The sequence below is a fragment of the Malaclemys terrapin genome, chromosome 8 (genome assembly GCF_027887155.1).
Source record: "Malaclemys terrapin pileata isolate rMalTer1 chromosome 8, rMalTer1.hap1, whole genome shotgun sequence".
In the NCBI taxonomy this organism is placed as follows: domain Eukaryota; kingdom Metazoa; phylum Chordata; order Testudines; family Emydidae; genus Malaclemys; species Malaclemys terrapin.
The window spans coordinates 44,645,835-44,663,800 of NC_071512.1; the positions used below are offsets into that span (position 1 = coordinate 44,645,835).

Consider the following 17,966-nt stretch of genomic DNA (forward strand, 5'->3'; position numbering starts at 1 on the left):
ACAAAGTATCTGAATGCCCCACTCGTTCTCTCCTTGCCCCGCTCCTCACTTCTACTGGGCACACTCTGCCTCTCTCAGCACTGCCCTCCTATGCTAGTTATGTAGCATCCAAAGATTTGGTCCTTTGCTCCTCCACTCCATTACAGGGCCAGGAGAGTCCCTGTGCATATGTACTCCTGGGCAGCCCTTTCCTCCCACTCCCAGCCCAAGTACCCCATCTCAATGCATTTTCTGAAGTTATCCTTTCAAGTGTAATGGAGAGAAAAAAAAACTGTTCAGCCATTTCCAATGAGCAAGGAAAAAATGTATCTGATTAACCCAGGAGAATGCCACCTTAAGTGGAAGGGGGTGTGTTTAGGGAAGGCTCATGTTAAGAACCGCCTTGAAGTGTAATAATTCTCTGTGAAAATAAGATCCCTAGGCCCATGACTCACCTGCTGCCATAACTCCCAAATGCTATTAGAGCTATTTACTAGATAGCAAAATATGAACGTTAGAGGTTGCTTCGCTCTTCCTTTTATGTAAGCTAAAAATCCTATCCGCCCTGCCCTGTAGAGAGAGCAACAGGAATTACCTGCAGGGAAACCTAGGGCTCATCATCCGTTCTCCTGCACTTACCTGGCCTTGCCAGTCCGAAGTATTGACAAGAATAATATTTTCTGGTAGCTGGTCATCAGAAATCAGGATGTGATTCAACTGATCATATACAGTTTTCCTTGGAATCTGTGAATACAAAAAAACCCCAAACAGATAATGGAACAGTGGGACAAACTGGCCACAGATATGAACCAACAGCATTATTTTTGTGAAGCTCTCTGAGATGCCCTGTATGAAAGATACAAGTAAGACTATGTTCTATTTCACCACTTCCAAGAGCCCTGTATTTTACAGAAGCTGGGAGCTCAACCGCATGATGAGGCAGAGACCCAGTAATGTTTCCAAAGCACATATTCCACAAACTACTGAAGTAGCTGGGACTTGTTTTGTCAGTGATTCCATGATAATAAAAGGACACACAACAATAAAGTCGCTTTATATTAACCAATATCAACTACAGTGACTGCTGGGGGGGCTAGATTTTCAAAATAATGGGCAGGAATTTTTTTTCTGGGTCCAATATTACCAAATTCTGTGGCTAATGAAAGTCCCAGGATGCAGAGTAGGGACTTTGCTAGAAACACCACTTTGGGTACGTCTACATTGCAAAACAACCTGCGGCAGTAAATCTCATCGCCCCGGGCAACTGGCTCTGGCTTGCAGGGCTTGCACAATATGGCTAAAAACAGCAGCGTGGCCATTCCCACTTGTGCTCGTGCGTGGGCTCTGGAATGCAGCGAAGGGGGTGAGGTCTCTGAGCCCAGGCTCCAGCCCAAGAGGAAATGTCTACACTGCTCTTTTTAGCCCTTTAACGGGAGACTGGGTCAGCTGACCCATATTCTGGAGACTTGCTGTGGCTTTTTTTGTTTCCTCCCTTGCGCTATGGACATTGGATCACCTTAGGGAGCCCCTCTATTTCAGACTAGGCATTTCCTGGGGGTAGTCTTAAGAGATCATCTTTTCTTTCTTTTTTGCTGCTATTTGCCCCACAGTCTTTTTCAGTCTCATCCTAGTTGATATAAAGCAACACACTGACCAAAAGCAGCGAGAAGAGACAGAAAATGGGATATCAGCTGAGAAAAAAAAACTCAGCCCATCATGTAGCGGTGGAGCCATGCATAAGAAAAGTTACATCCCTGGCCTTCAGAGGGGAGAGGGCTGGTGGAACAGGAGCCACGGGGGATGTTTTGGGGAAGGATACACAGCGTAAGGCTGTGAAGGGGATGGAGCTCATCTCACCTGCAGGTGGTGCCTGGTGTCTGGAGAGCGCTCATTGTCCAGGCTGTTCGCCCTCTCATTCTGTGGCCTCGCTGGCTGCCTTTCCTTCAGTGAAGTGCTTCTGCCACGGCGACCAGTTTGCTTCCCTTCTGGCCTGCTAAATTGTAACGGTTACACAGTCACCATTCACTCAGAGCCACAGAGAAGCTGTTTGCCAGAAGGGTTATCCTGAGCTGCAGCAAAGGGATTCTGCATAGTGTGCTCAGGTCAGAGACCTGCCAACAGCCCAAGAAGTCTCCTGCCCCTCCATAGCTCACACTTATGAACCTGCCCCCCAGAGGAATGTCTAGCACTTTGCTTGAGAGACTAATCAGAAACACTCATTGAAGGTAGCCCTGAAATCCAAGCTACTCTAACCCCAGTGACTTTTGCCCTGTTGGACAAACAAGGCTGCTAGATCACTTCAATTGTTTAATAAATCATTTATATATAAACTTTGTCTGGTGTGTGAGGTTAGTACTGGTGAAAGTCTTTGGATTACCAGTCCTGGGGCCTAAGGTCCCAGCCATTACAGTACAGAAAGCAGCAATGGAAACATTCTCCCCTTTGCCCTGCCAACATACATCACCCACCATGGAGGGCCCATCACCTCTAGTGGGGAGAGATCAGATTCTCCATGGCTTATTCAGTTCTTGGCCTCTTTTCTAAAAATGCCTACAAGGGAGCCAATTACTGCCTATCAGTTTTAATTTATCAAGGGGATTTTTTAAACTAACCTGCAAAATTAACCACATTCCATCATCAAATAATATCAATTAAAGGACCATGTCCTCCCCAAGAAATTGTCTCATGAAGCAAATGACATCTGTCCGCTAGGAACTGGAGTGAGATCCAGCAGCTTACTACCCATAGACCAAACGGTTGTCACCACTACAAGCCAATAAGAACTGGTAAGTGACTGTGTCTACCTCCAAGAGCAATTCATAAGGAACATCTAATCTTTCAGCTTGATGGTCATGTTGTCAGAAGAGACTAATGATTTTGGCTGTCCACCTTTACCTCCACTCTGATTTTCAGAACATGATTCAGTTCAATATTCCACACAACCTGCAGTCCCTCCACTCCTTCCATCCCAGGCATCCTGCAGGATGGAGTCAGTCCCTGAGAACTGCACCTTCCAGCTTTTACCACATCCACACCCACCTTGACGTGCTCTCAAGGAGCCAAGTCCCAGCCAGCTACCATCCTAGCTGAGGAAGCATGGAAGGGAGACCATCAACACCAATCCTGCAGACACAGCCTCTGCTGAGGAAATTAGACTCTTGTTCCAGGGGCTGAACACTGCTCTACCTCACAGGACTGAGAAGGCACTCAGATACTATGTAGTGGGGGTCAGATAAGTGCCAAAGACAGCTGACTACCCTTGCTGCATAAACTGAGGTGGTGCACTATATAAAAGATGAAGCACTTCCATACCGTCTTAGCCAGTTCCTATAGCAGATGCGATGCCTGCTGCTATTGCTGCTTAGGGTGTTACCTGGTGGAAGGAATAATGAGAGACTCTGTCTTGGTGATTTTTCCAGTTGGTGGGAGCTTCTCAATGAACACATCCAGTGTGGAGAGTTCTGCTTCCTGGGAGTCTTGCTGGCTAGGCTCCTACAAACACAATAGTGACGTGAAAAGCCATAGAAATCCTCTACTCTCCCTGGCTCTAGCAGATATAAACCACGTTCTGCCCACATCAGCTACTCACAACAAAAACTTTCGTGGTGTGATAAGTTCGCTAGGAACGGACATAAACTGAACCCCCAGCCAGACCACCTTAAGGAGTTAGCTAGAGACTGATCTGCAAGGCTACGTCCCTTTGGGCTTTCCCATGATGATATATACAAAGCCCACCCAGTGTATGACAGACAGCGAACACTGAAACTACTGGATGAATGTTACCAAATGAGTTTTTAAACTTACGTAAGACACAGTGTCAGAGATACTGTCGCCTGGATGTTTGCTTCCAAGGCTCGTCGTCTTTCCAGGCACTTCTACCTGTTTGACAAGAGAAAGCAGTCAAAGCATGGCACACTAGAGCAGTGGTTCTCAACTGGGGGCTGTGAGCAGGTTTCAGGGGGTCTGCTAAGCAGGGCTGAAGCCCAAGCAACTTAGCTTTGTGGGGCTCTGGGCAACTGCCCTGCTTTCTACCCCCTAACACCGGCCCTTGCTCTTCTATGCAGAACACCAGTTGTTGTGGCACAGATGGACTGTGGAGTTTTTGCCTCCATTAATTCATTTGGGATTTTGTTGGAGGGCCTCAGAAAGAAAAGGTTGAGAACCCCTGTACTAGAGCACACAATGCCCCCTACTGATGTGCACTTTATACCTCATTGTTTCCAAGCCAGATTTCACAACGGAGGGCTGCTGGGCAGTATTCACAGGAGGTTTAGGCGGTCACTACCTTGCCAGTCCCAGGCTAACATATGCAGAACCTTAACTGCCCTCAGGTCTTCAATTTAAACAATGAAATGTTTCACTAAAAACATCTGTCAATTAGGAAGCCATAACAGAAGATGGCCTGGCAAGCTGCTGTCAGGGAAAGCCCCTTTCCACAGAGACCCCAACCCCCATAAGGCCTCCAGCAGTGGTTTTGATACTGTTTGTGGTTAAACATTAACTGATACTGAGGATGCAACAGCACACAGCAGCCTGCCTCCAACACCCCTGCTCCATAGGCTCCACTGGCTTCCTTAATGGACAGGGGCTGATTCGTCCAGAGACAGAGTCACACATGAGTTAAAAACATGCATGGTTCACAGGGATGCTGCTGCTTGGGAGACCAAGGCAAGTGCTGGGGGCAGAGTGTTGGCTTCATCAAGACCCTTTTTATGGAGCTCCTTGTCAAAGGAGAGCAGACAGAGTCCAAGCCTGACTGTTCATATCAAAACCCAAGACGCCATCTGCACAATAGCACCTTTCCCCAGAAACAGTTTCCTTTAAGCATCACACCCCTCTCCGCCCATCCTGGAACCATGCCAAGGCAGACACACTACCACCTCTTAGTTCAGTATGAAGGGTTCTAGGTACCGAATCCCAACACCAACTAAAACTACTCCTGCCTGTGAACAAAGCCCTGGATCAGATATACTAGAGAGCACCTCTGAGTCCTGTCCTGACTACAGAGGTCATATGGAACTGTGGTGCATTTGGGATGGCATCCAACCCTTCCCATATATAAGTCAGGTGCCCCACAAGCAGGCATACGTGGGGTGTGGCTGCCCTAATGGGCACTGCTATCTGAATGTTTTAAACACAGATACACGCATGTAATGCTCAAGCAGTCAAGGTTCCTACAGGAAACATTTGCTACTCCGGTTCTTATGTGGAATTGAATGTAGAATTATTTAGTAAACTTTTAACAGCATAAATAACAGGCAAAACATGCAATCTAAGTTACTGCCACAGGTAACTCAAACTTCTGCAACTCTACTTTTTAAATCTACCCAGGCTCTCTTAACATTGGATTCATGTCTCACTCACCAGCTATGCGAAATTAGGTACAAAGAAAGAGGCTGGTATCGGCATGAATTACAACACAGCTGGTGCTTGGGGCGGCAGATTGAACAAGGCAGCATTCCACCCAATCCCAGGGCGGCACGGCCGCTTTACTTTTTTTTTGTTCCGCTGTGGCTGCCCTGTAGGGGGCAGCGGCACGGAGGACGGGAGCGCCCTGCAGCAAGCCCAGCAGGGCAGTCCTTGTCCGTCCCTCCCCGCCGACCAGAGCGGAGTCCTCCTGGCAGGCGGCGCGGCGGGAGGGGCCACGTGGCAGCGCCCCTCTGTAGCCCTGGCTGCCCCCCTTCTCTCTCTCTCCCACCTGCTCCTTCCCCCTCCCCCACGCTGGCTGGTCCTCCTGCACCTGCACTCCGGCCGCGCTGCAGGTTTTTTTTTTTTTTTTTGCTTTGCCGTTCTGACCACCACCACCCCCTTTTTTTTTGCTTGGGGCGGCCAAAAAGCCAGATCCGGCCCTGAGCGAGGTCATTCTGCCAATAAATAACCCTTTGGAAACAGTGACTTACAGGACTTGATGGCTCTCTTTGGCTTCTGATGCTGTGGATGCTACCAATTTCTGTCTGAGAGCTGGAGTGTGATAGGCCTTCAAAATACGGTCTAAGATAAGACAGACGGAAGATATAGTTATCTGCTGGGAAAGAAACCAATGGTCGCTGCTCCCACACTCCTAACCTGAAATCAGACAGATATCCAGAGGGTCTTAATTGCCCCCCCATTAGTTCATCGGGGATTTATTAGCAGCTGCCATTTGTGTCGGTGGGAGAACGGAAAGTAGAGTTCGATGGTTCGAGCACGGGAACAGGAGTCAGGAGACCTGGGATCTTGATTCTAACTCTGCTAGTGACTGACTATACAATCACGGGCCAGTAAGGGTACCGCTCTGTAAAAGCGGAGCTCTTGCATACCTACCTCAGAGGACTGGTCTCAGGATTAATTCAGATTTGTACACTATGTGGAATGAAAAAGTCAGCTCTACTCTCTCCATCCTCCCTGCACTTCATCCTCATTTCTTTCAACTCCCCCCCGCATCCCCCAACTCTTCAACTTCTAACCCACCCATGTCCATGACTTCTGTACCACTCCGTCCTCCCTTCGCCTGCTGATTCCGTTGCCAATTCCCTCCACTCCCACTGCAAAATCTGCCCCTGCAACCTGGATCACACGCAAAATCTGCTTCACCAATCCTGCTCCTGCACCTCTGAACCCTCTGGAGAAAGCCCTGCAGACACATAGGTGACCCTCAACCTGAAATTTCATAGATGTTAAGGCCAGAAGGGACCACCATGGCAGGGTGGATGGATTTAAGTCACCACTTTTCATCATGATTTACATCAGCACGTAGAAAATCTTAATTTATTTTTTTCTATTTGTACTTTTTAGTTATTTTCCCAAGGAAAAGTTCATTCTCACTGGTTGGTATAACCATTAGAACTTGCTGATTGGATTCATATACTCTTTACACTAGATTTGGTACTTTTTGCTAACCCGGAGGCTGCACTATAATTATACAGATTTAGGCGATCATACATCTTTACACTTATTCAGATACTTAATTTCTACATCTTTTAATGCTACAGAATGGTAAATGATGCATTTCTGATTTACTAAATCAACTTTTAAGTTATGATTAGTGTCAAGCTACACTTGGATAAAAATTGGAATTCAACTAAAAATGCACAAAACCAACTTTTTAATAAGTTGAAAAGGACCCTCAGATTCCCTTGCAACCCTTATTGTTGAAATCTAATTAAAGCTACACAATGAAGAACACTAGATGACTGATGATTTAACTGTAAACATGAAACTACAAGTATTTCTGCTCAACTGAAACCCAGTGTAAGTAAAGTGAAAGCCTTTCTACAAAAACTGGAAGTACTGTACTGACCTTAGGAAAAAAGTATATGCCAGCATTCACACTATTATAAAGACTGATTATATACATACTTAACCCAGTACTTGACACTGTGCCATATTTATAAAGGCTGACCCAAAAAGTTAGAGATGTTGTCCCCTGACTCTCTATAAAAAGCAGCTTTTAACTCATTAAAGTCTATGAGAAGTAACTGATTCAGCATTTAAATTATTTTAATAGATGATAGAGAAAAGGTGGGTAAGGTAATATCTTTTATTGGACCAACTGCTGGTGGCAAAAGAGAGAAGCTTTTGAGCCAGATTATAGTAACTTCAGGCCTTAAAGTGACTTATCAAATTGAAATGAAATTTTAATAGATTTTTATCCTCTTAGCACTGTGATCATCTAGTTCAACCTTCTATGTAACAAGCCATAGAGCTTCATGCTGTGAGACCTGCATCAAACCCCATAACTTGTGGCTGAGCTAGAATGTATATCTTTTAGAGAGACATCCAGTTTTGATTTAACTTAAAATGATTGCCAAGTGGTATAGTAAATTCTCAATCTGTTCTGATTGTTAAATCAACCTAAATTTTAAAAATCTGCACCGTATTTTCAGTTTGAACTTATGTAGCTTATCTTCTAGCCAATGGCTCTTGTCATGCCTGTGTCTTATAGGTTAAAGAACCATCTATTATCAGATCTTCTTCCCACACAGATACTTGGTTTAACAAAGAAGGTTAAGTGGTTACTTGATCATAATCTATAATAGTCTCTCATTTTAGAGATGTTTTCCAGTCTGCAAATCATTTAGCTTTATAAACCCTCCAATTTTCCAACCTTCTTGTAAAATGTGGACACCAGAATGGACGCAGGCTTCTAGAAACAGTTTCCTTAATGCTGCATGAAGAGGTAATAGTATCACCTTCCTACTCCTATTCGATATTCCCTTGTTTATATCCAAATGCTGAGTTAGCTCTTTTAACCCCAGAACCAATCAACTGAGCATGAGCTTTCAATGTACCCACCATTACCTGCAAGCCCTTTGCAGAATCATTCCTTGCCATAAAGAATGGGGGACTAAATTAGGTATATCCTATATTTTTAGTTCGTAGATGTAAGGCCTTGCATTTGACCACATGAAAATGGATATCTGACTTTGCCCAGTTTACCAAGTGGTCTATGTCCCTCTACAAGCAACCTGTCCTAGTAATTTACTTGCCACCAATCTGTGTCATCACCTGCAAACTATCAGCAAGACTTTACATTTTCTTCCAGTTCATTGGCAAAATACTGAATAGCATTGACCAGGAACAGATTCTCAGCCCTTCTAGTTGATTATTCCCCAATTACATTTTGCATCGTATCAACTAGCTGGCATTTAATCCATTTAACACAGATCATATTGACTCACTGCTGTGCTAGCTTTTCATCATTAGAACGTTAAATGATAATAGGTTCTCTCCTCTGTCAGGCCTGGCGTACTCATTGCAAAACACTTCTCCTTGCATTCATTTCCTGCTTTTGATTCCCCAATGAAACCATACCTCCCACACAAGGTCTTGCCATCTTTTTCAAAGACACAGCTTTACAAGATCTCCCTTGGCTTCCCTTCTCCCTGCCTCTGCAGCTTCCAACAACCTCTCATTCTCCCCAGTCCCATGACTCCTTGTCCGCTCTCTCCCCCAAACCCTTCCACTCACCTCAACACAATCCCCACCTCACTACTACTTTCCCTTCCATTTGCTGTCTTCTTGCCTAGCTTGCTCCCCTCAAAATCCAGGCATGCCCCAATCAACCCCATCAGCAAAGTGCCCTTCTTGACTTCAAATGCCTCTCCAGCCACTGCCCCCATCTCCTTTCTCCTCTAAATTCATTGAGAGTGCCCTTGACAACCACTGCTTCAAGATCCTCTCCTCCAACTCCACCCTTGGTCTAGTTTCCACTTTTTCCAGTCCACTGAAGCTATCTCACAATGGCATCTAACAACTTTCCCATAATTTACCCTCCTCCTCCTGGACCTACCATACACTCCCTCACAGCCTGGCCTCTCTTGGCTTTCAATCGCTGCTGGTTCTTGTCTGATGACTCCATATGGTGCATTCTTCTCCCATCCTCTCTTCCTCTTCCCCAGCAGGGGGATGTGTACATATAGTTTTTAGTTCCACTTACTGCCAATGTGCACTTTACACCTCCATCTGTCTGACATAGGCATCAAATAGCACCCTCCTCTGTTCTGTCTGCAATGCATAAGACCAGGCAGCACACTTAAGATGTGGTGAGAGCAGGGCTAATGGGGTAAGATGTAAACTCTTGCCAGCATGTGCAAATCTTTCATGCTGTGGTTAAAATACATACCGTGATCCATTGCCAGGTCAAGGAGAAAAGGAAAGTAGGAGTGGAATGAATGAGATATGTAATTATAAATAGTGTAAGAGTGGATTCGTTTTCAATTCCCCCTCCACCCCCCAAAAAAATATTTCCAAACTTTGGAAATGGAGGCTGTAAAGCACTTTAGCAGCCAAGCACTGTTTTGTTTCTCAACCAATTAAATTTACCTATGGCTTCTTCGAGCCCATACCGACCCCAGAGCTCAATTCTCTTACTTTAACTTTGGTTTAGGAGTGCTGAGGACACTGTCGTCATCTTCCATTTCAGGGCCACTGTCACTGGGGTTGTCTATATCCAATGTATCGTACAGAAGGTCCAAGTCTTCCTCCACTTCTGGCACATGTTCTGCTGGGTCCTGCTCTGAATCCAGAACCTAAGCACAAGACACGTGGATACAACCAGGCAGCACAAAAATGATTAGGGGACAGATCCATCCCAAGTCATCTCAGCATACACAGCAACTGCTGTACAATAGGCTGGTATTTCTGGTAGCCCCCAAAAGTCAGGCAAGTCTCAGAACACGTCACTGTGCGGTCACTCTGTGTGAGAGTTCCATTTATAGTTTATAAAGAGTTAATAGACGTTTATGCCTTTTACAGAAATGAGCTGTGCATATTATAGATGATTTATAAGCACATCAGTAAAAGGTGTTGTAGATGTTATAAGCAACCTATTCACCTATCAGACAAAAAAATCTTTAACTAGTTATTAAAATATTTAATGATCATTTAACATCCCTTTTATAAATGGAACTTTAGAGTGTGAGCCAATTATAAATATTCTACCAAGAGTACAAAAAGTACATAATATTCCATCTTGTATTCTCCCTAGGTCACCTAACATTGAAGGGACTCTCCAGCTCCTTCTGACTTATTTCATTGTATTATCTGCAAGCGATTAAAAGAATAAAAGATTATATCCAGATGGGATTTCCCTCATTAGCAAACTGAAGGTTAACAAGAATCTAGTAGAAAGTCCATAAACCAAAGCTTCCATCAGTTTCCTCGCATGTGAGAGACTGACAGGAACAAAATATCTATAGTTAGAAAAGGATCTTGAGATGGGTGCAGTCTGGTGCCAATCCTAAAGCCAGCACTAGAGAGTGGTCTCTCCTGAACAGCAGCAGTGCAGCTGGCCCAGATCTCAGCTATTATACTATTCTTCAAAAAGAACAGGAGTACTTGTGGCACCTTAAAGACTAACAAATTTATTTGAGCATAAGCTTTCGTGGGCTACAGCGCACTTCATCAGATGCATAGAATGGAACATATATATATACACATACAGAAAACATGAAAAGGTGGAAGTTCCCATACCAACTCTAAGAGGCTAATTAATATGAGCTATTATCAGCAGGAGAAAAAAGTATCCTCACACCTTCTTGTCAACTGTCCGAAATGGGCCATCTTGATTATCATTAAGTTTTTTTTCTCCTGCTAATAACACTGGTCGACAATTTTTGAGAAGTCATCTGCTTCAGAGATAAAATGTGCTATTTATTATGTATTTTGATGTGCTGAATTCAAATATGACAATTAAAACAACTGATTGGCTACTGTTTCTAAGATATTTAAGTTTTTACATTTTATGTCTATGTATATTGTGTAGATAATAGAGTTTTAATCATAAATTGTAAACCTACGTCTTTTCATGTGTTTATGGTTGCTTTACATGATAATATTTCACCTGTCCTGTTTATGTAACACTTTAAAAATCAGCAAAAGGGTTATATAAATAAAATTTATTATGAAACAAAAGGCAAAAAACTATTATGTACATAGTTTAGTCCTATTCAGTGTCTACTCGGCGCTTCTTGGCTTGTCTCTTGTATTCATTAAATGGAGCATCTCTTGTCACTGTCCAGCAATAGTCTGCAAGCATTGATGGGCTCCATTTGCCCTGATAGCGTTTCTCCATTGTTGCAATGTCCTGGTGAAATCGCTCGCCGTGCTCGTCGCTCACTGCTCCGCAGTTGGGTGGGAAAAAATCTAGATGAGAGTGCAAAATATGTATCTTTAGTGACATGTTGCAACCAAGGCTTTTGTATGCTTTGAGGAGGTTTTCCACCAACAACCTGTAGTTGTCTGCCTTGTTGTTTCCGAGAAAATTTATTGCCACTAACTGGAAGGCTTTCCATGCCGTCTTTTCCTTGCCACGCAGTGCATGGTCAAATGCATCATCTCGAAGAAGTTCACGAATCTGAGGACCAACAAAGACACCTTCCTTTATCTTAGCTTCACTTAACCTTGGAAATTTTCCACGGAGGTACTTGAAAGCTGCTTGTGTTTTGTCAATGGCCTTGATAAAGTTCTTCATCAGACCCAGCTTGATGTGTAAGGGTGGTAACAAAATCTTCCTTGATTCAACAAGTGGTGGATGCTGAACACTTTTCCTCCCAGGCTCCAATGACTGTCGGAGTGGCCAGTCTTTCTTGATGTAGTGGGAATCTCTTGCACGACTATCCCATTCGCAGAGAAAACAGCAGTACTTTGTGTATCCAGTCTGCAGACCAAGCAAGAGAGCAACAACCTTCAAATCGCCACAAAGCTGCCACTGATGTTGGTCATAGTTTATGCACCTCAAAAGTTGTTTCATGTTGTCATAGGTTTCCTTCATATGGACTGCATGACCAACTGGAATTGATGGCAAAACATTGCCATTATGCAGTAAAACAGCTTTAAGACTCGTCTTCGATGAATCAATGAACAGTCTCCACTCATCTGGATCGTGAACAATGTTGAGGGCTGCCATCACACCATCGATGTTGTGGCAGGCTACAAGATCACCTTCCATGAAGAAGAATGGGACAAGATCCTTTTGACGGTCACGGAACATGGAAACCCTAACATCACCTGCCAGGAGATTCCACTGCTGTAGTCTGGAGCCCAACAGCTCTGCCTTACTCTTGGGTAGTTCCAAATCCCTGACAAGGTCATTCAGTTCACCTTGGGTTATGAGGTGTGGTTCAGAGGAGGAGGATGGGAGAAAATGAGGGTCCTGTGACATTGATGGTTCAGGACCAGAAGTTTCATCCTCTTCTGACTCAAGTGAGAATGATTCTGGTGCATCAGGAACCGGCAGTCCTTCTCCCTGGGGTACTGGGCGTAAAGCTGATGGAATGTTTGGATAATGCACAGTCCATTTTTTCTTCTTTGACACACCTTTCCCAACTGGAGGCACCATGCAGAAGTAACAATTGCTGGTATGATCTGTTGGCTCTCTCCAAATCATTGGCACTGCAAAAGACAGATTTCCTTTTCCTGTTCAACCACTGGCAAAGATTTGTTGCACAAGTGTTGTAGCATATGCGTGGGGCCCACCTCTTGTCCTGATCTCCAATTTGGAAGCCAAAATAAAGGTGATAGGCTTTCTTAACCATAGTGGTTATACTGCGCTTTTGTGATGCAAAAGTCACTTCACCACAAACATAGCAGAAGTTATCTGCACTGTTCACACAAGTACGAGGCATCTCTGCTCACTTTGGCTAAACAGAAATGTGTCCCTTTGCAAAATCAAACACTGACAAATAAGACAGCATGACACTGTATGATTTCTAGAGCTGATATAGGGCAATTTGTTCAGCAGAGTGATGTAAGCTTCCTTATGACTGCATCATCCATGACTTCTAGGAATAACACGATGCAATTCATATCATGTATGACGCAATACCAGCTTCAAATTGCATCATTCATTGTTTTGCCTAAAAAGCAAGTACTGTCCAAACCCAATCATTGATTTATTCATAGATTCAGTCGAAGATGTATTTTAAGCATTTCTGGTTTAAATTGAGATCCCTTCCCTTTAGAACTCACTTATCCTCCGCCATTCCCAAGTCAAGGGTCGTATATACTGACCCAATAGCTTATCTTGAAAACTAGAGCCAATCAACAATTTTAAGCATCATTTTCATTCTTAGTGATCCAGAATTAGTAAAGTTTGACTACATTTATTTCAGAAGCATTTTGGCTGTAGAGCAGTGTAATAGCTCATCTTAATTAATTAGCCTCTTAGAGTTGGTATAGCAACTTCCACCTTTTCATGTTCTCTGTATGTATATATATGTTCCATTCTATGCGTCTGATGAAGTAGGCTGTAGCCCACGAAAGCATATGCTCAAATACATTTGTTAGTCTCTAAAGTGCCACAAGTACTCCTGTTCTTTTTGCGGATACAGACTAACACAGCTGCTACTCTGAACTATTCCTGCACTACCTATACTATTCCTGCGAAGCTGCTTTTCCTTAGTAGGAATAGGAATGAAAGGTGGGGGGAGGGGTAAATTAGGGCATTCCACCCATGGAAGAACAGTCTATTTTGCAGGTATTGCATCTCCCACAAACAGGTGGCCTCCTACAGAGAGTGGGTTCTGTATGGAGGCCAACATGGCTGGAGTGGTAGTCTATGGAACAGTACTTTACAGATGGAAGGATTACATAAGGACTGGATATCAAGGAAAAGACTGTTACTCACCTTGTAACTGTTGTTCTTCGAGATGTGTTGCTCATATCCATTCCAATTAGGTGTGTGCGCGCCGCGTGCACAATCGTCGGAGAAGTTTTACCCTAGCAACACCCGGTGGGTCGGCTGTGGAGCCCCCTGGAGTGGCGCCTTCATGGCGCTGAATATATACCGCAGCCGACCCAGCGACCTCTCAGTTCCTTCTTGCCGGCTACTCCGACAGTGGGGAAAGGGGACGGGTTTGGAATGGATATGAGCAACACATCTCGAAGAACAACAGTTACAAGGTGAGTAACCGTCTTTTCTTCTTCGAGTGCTTGCTCATATCGATTCCAATTAGGTGACTAGCAAGCCTTACCTAGGTGGTGGGGTCGGAGTGAGACATTGCCGTGTGCAAAACCGCTGATCCGAATGCAGCATCGTCTCTGGATTGCTGTATAAGCGCATAATGCGCGGCGAAGGTGTGGACCGATGACCAAACTGCAGCTCTACAAATGTCCTGGATCGGAACTTGAGCCAGGAAGGCAGTCGAGGCGGCCTGGGCCCTCGTGGAGTGAGCAGTGAGGTGCGGAGTCGGGACACTGGCCAGGTCGTAACAAGCACGAATACAGGATGTGATCCAAGAGGAGAGACGTTGGGAGGAGACCGGTAAGCTCTTCATCCGGTCGGCTACTGCAACAAAAAGCTGAGTCGTCTTACGGAATGGTTTCGTACGTTCAATATAGAAAGCAAGGGCCCTGCGCACATCCAAGGAGTGCATACACTGTCTTGACGTGTGGCGTGCGGCTTAGGATGGAAGACCGGGAGGAATATATCCTGGTTCACATGAAAAGCTGATACCACCTTGGGAAGAACGGCAGGGTGGGGGCGAAGCTGCACCTTGTCTTTATGGAAGACTATCCCTCCCCCCCCCCCTTTTTTGGGGGGGGAGGGATAGCTCAGTGGTTTGAGCATTGGCCTGCTAAACCCAGGGTTGTGAGTTCAATCCTTGAGGGGGCCACTTGGGGCAAAATCAGTACTTGGCCCTGCTAGTGAAGGCAGGGGGCTGGACTCGATGACCTTTCAAGGTCCCTTCCAGTTCTAGGAGATGGGATATCTCCATTAATAATTATTATTATGATTATTATTATTATTAAGACTGTATACGGAGGCTCAGACGTGAGCGCCCTGAGTTCAGAAACATGCCTTGCTGAAGTGATGGCTACGAGGAAGGCTGTCTTCCAAGATAGGTAAAGGAGCGAGCAGGTAGCCAATGGCTCGAACGGAGGCCCTGTGAGCTTGGAGAGAACCAGGTTAAGATCCCACGCCGGAACAGGTTGGCACTGCTGCGGGTAAAGGCGGTCTAAGCCCTTGAGGAATCTGACAACCATCGGGTTAGAGAAGACCGAGGAAGCGTGTTCTCCTGGGTGGAACACCGATATAGCGGCCAGGTGAACTCTGACTGATATTGCCAAGCCCTGCTGTCTCAGGGACAGGAGATACTCGAGTATGAGGGGAATAGACGCCTCCAGAGGGGGCGTGGCCCGCTGTTCGCACCAACAGGAGAACCTCTTCCACTTGGCTAAGTAGGTGGTCCATGTAGAGGCTTTCTACTTCTCAGCAGAATCTGTTGCACAGGATGTGAGCATTGCAGTTCTGTCCAATTCAGCCATGGAGCATCCACGCTGTAAGGTGGAGCGATTGCAGGTCGGGGTGACACAATCAACCGTGGTCCTGGGAGATCAAGTCTGGGCACAAGGGAAGCGTGATCGGAGTTTGAATCGATAGCTCCAGAAGCATGGTGTAACAGTGCTGTCTCGGCCAAGCTGGCGCGACTAGAATCATACGTGCCTGGTCTCTGCGTAGCTTGAGCAGTACCCTGTGGACCAGTGGGAACGGAGGGAAAGCGTAGAACAGCCGGCCCTTCCACGTTAGAAGGAAGGTGTCGGAGAGGGAGCCCGGAGATCGTCCTTGAAGGGAGCTGAACTCGTGGCACTTCCTGTTGGCTCGAGATGCGAACAGGTCGACCTGGGGAAATCCCCACCTCTGGAAGATGGAATAGATGATGTCCGGGCGAATCGACCACTCGTGCGTCTGGAAGGATCTGCTGAGACGGTCCGCCAGAGTGTTCTGGACTCCAGGGAGAAACGATGCCATGAGATGAATCGAGTGGGCAATGCAGAACTCCCACAGGCGAATGGCCTCTTGGCATAGGGGAGACGACCGGGCTCCTCCTTGCATGTTGATGTAAAACATGGCCGTGGTGTTGTCTGTGAGGACTAACACACAGCGGCCATGCAGGAGATTGAGAAATGCCTGACAGGCTAGGCGTACTGCCATGAGCTCCCGAACATTGATGTGCAGAGCTAGTTGGGATGTGCTCCACAGGCCTTGGAAGGTGAGCCCCCCAACCTAGAGATGAGGCATCCATGACTAGGTGCAGGGAGGGCTGTGGGGCGTGAAACGGCACTCCTGCACAAACCGCCTTGTGATCCAGCCACCAAGTGAGAGAGTTCAAGACCGAGCTCGGAATCGTGACTACCATGTTCAGGCTGTCCCGAGAAGGGCGGTACACCGACGAGACCCAGGCCTGAAGCTGACGAAGCCGAAGTCTGGCATGTCTGGTTACGTAAGTGCAAGAGGCCATGTGACCCAACAGACCGAGACATGTCCTTCCAGTGGTGATCGGGAAGGCCTGAAGTCCGCGGATGATGTTTGCGATGACGTGAAACCGAGTGTCTGGCAGAAGAGCTTGGGCAAGTGTGGAGTCTAGAACTGCGCCAATAAACTCTATTCTCTGGGTTGGCTCCAGAGTGGACTTCTCTTTGTTGAGTAGAATGCCTAAGTCGTGGAATGTTTGTAGTATTATGCTGACGTGCGCCCGAACCTGTTCCCTGGTACGGCCGCAGACCAGCCAGTCGTCTAGATACGGGAACACCTGTATCCTTTGTTGACGAAGGTATGCTGCCACGACGGCCATACATTTGGTGAACACTCTCGGAGCCGCGGACAGCCCGATGGGAAGGACGGCAAATTGGTAGTGTACCTTGTTTACTACAAAACGAAGAAAACGCCTGTGCGGGGGGGTAGATCGCTATATGAAAATAAGCGTCGAGGGCGCTTCATGTCGAGGGCGGCGTACCAGTCTCCAGTATCCAGGGAAGGGATGATGGTCCCCAAGGAGACGGAACTTCAACTTTACTATGAATTTGTTGAGTTCGCGCAAGTCTAAGATGGGCCGTAGAACCCCTTTTGCTTTGGGGATTAGGAAGTAGCGGGAGTAAAAGCCCTTGCCCCTTAACTCTGGGGGAACCTCCTCTATGGCCCACATAGAGAGGAGCCCAAAAACCTCCTGTATAAGGAGATGTTTGTAAGAAGGGTCCCTGAAGAGGGACGGGGATGGGGGTGGGAAGGAGGGGAAGAAGAAAATTGGAGAGCGTATCCCCTCTCCACTGTGCGAAGGACCCAATAGTACGAAGTTATAAGGGACCAAGTATGGTGGAAACTGGAGAGGCGATCCCGAAAGGAAGGAAAAGGATCCTGAGTGGTGGCTGGTACGCCGTCCTCGGGCGCAGCTTCAAAAGTTTTGCCTAGGGCCTGGAGGTGGTCTAGGTGGGCCCTGATTCTGACCCTGCTGAGGGCCAGTCGACCTCCGTCTACCACCTCGTCCCCACTGTCTGGGTAAGTCCTGTCTCGGACGAGGAGGAGGAGGGTAGAACCTCTGTAGCTGTGGCCTAAATGGCCTGCGTTGGGGTGCTGAGACATGCATCCCCAAGGAGCGCATCATGGTTCTCGAGTCCTTGAGGCTCTGTAACCTAGAGTCCGTCTTTTCCGAGAACAAGCCTTGTCCGTCAAACGGCAGATCCTGCAGGGTCTGCTGTAGTTCTGGTGGCAACCCCGAAACCTGGAGCCA

General features: G+C 46.3%; 1 protein-coding gene across 11 annotated transcripts in view; it reads right to left on the minus strand.

Annotated features, from left to right (window-relative positions):
- LOC128841594 (metastasis-associated protein MTA1) overlaps positions 1-17,966 on the minus strand; it is a 367,485-nt gene that overhangs the window by 254,867 nt on the left and 94,652 nt on the right. For 8 of the 11 annotated variants that reach the window (XR_008445888.1, XR_008445887.1, XM_054036784.1 and 5 more), the window contains 6 exons: positions 9,832-9,989; positions 5,880-5,970; positions 3,784-3,858; positions 3,353-3,471; positions 1,837-1,972; positions 619-723 (listed from right to left, as the gene is read on the minus strand). Coding sequence is in view for 9 of the 11 variants with exons in the window: in XM_054036784.1 (XP_053892759.1) it covers positions 619-723; positions 1,837-1,972; positions 3,353-3,471; positions 3,784-3,858; positions 5,880-5,970; positions 9,832-9,989 (684 nt within the window). In the remaining 2 variants the exon portion in view is untranslated. The remainder of the gene's footprint in view (positions 1-618; positions 724-1,836; positions 1,973-3,352; positions 3,472-3,783; positions 3,859-5,879; positions 5,971-9,831; positions 9,990-17,966) is intronic. The other 3 variants (XM_054036781.1, XM_054036792.1, XM_054036787.1) reach the window with 1 other exon arrangement.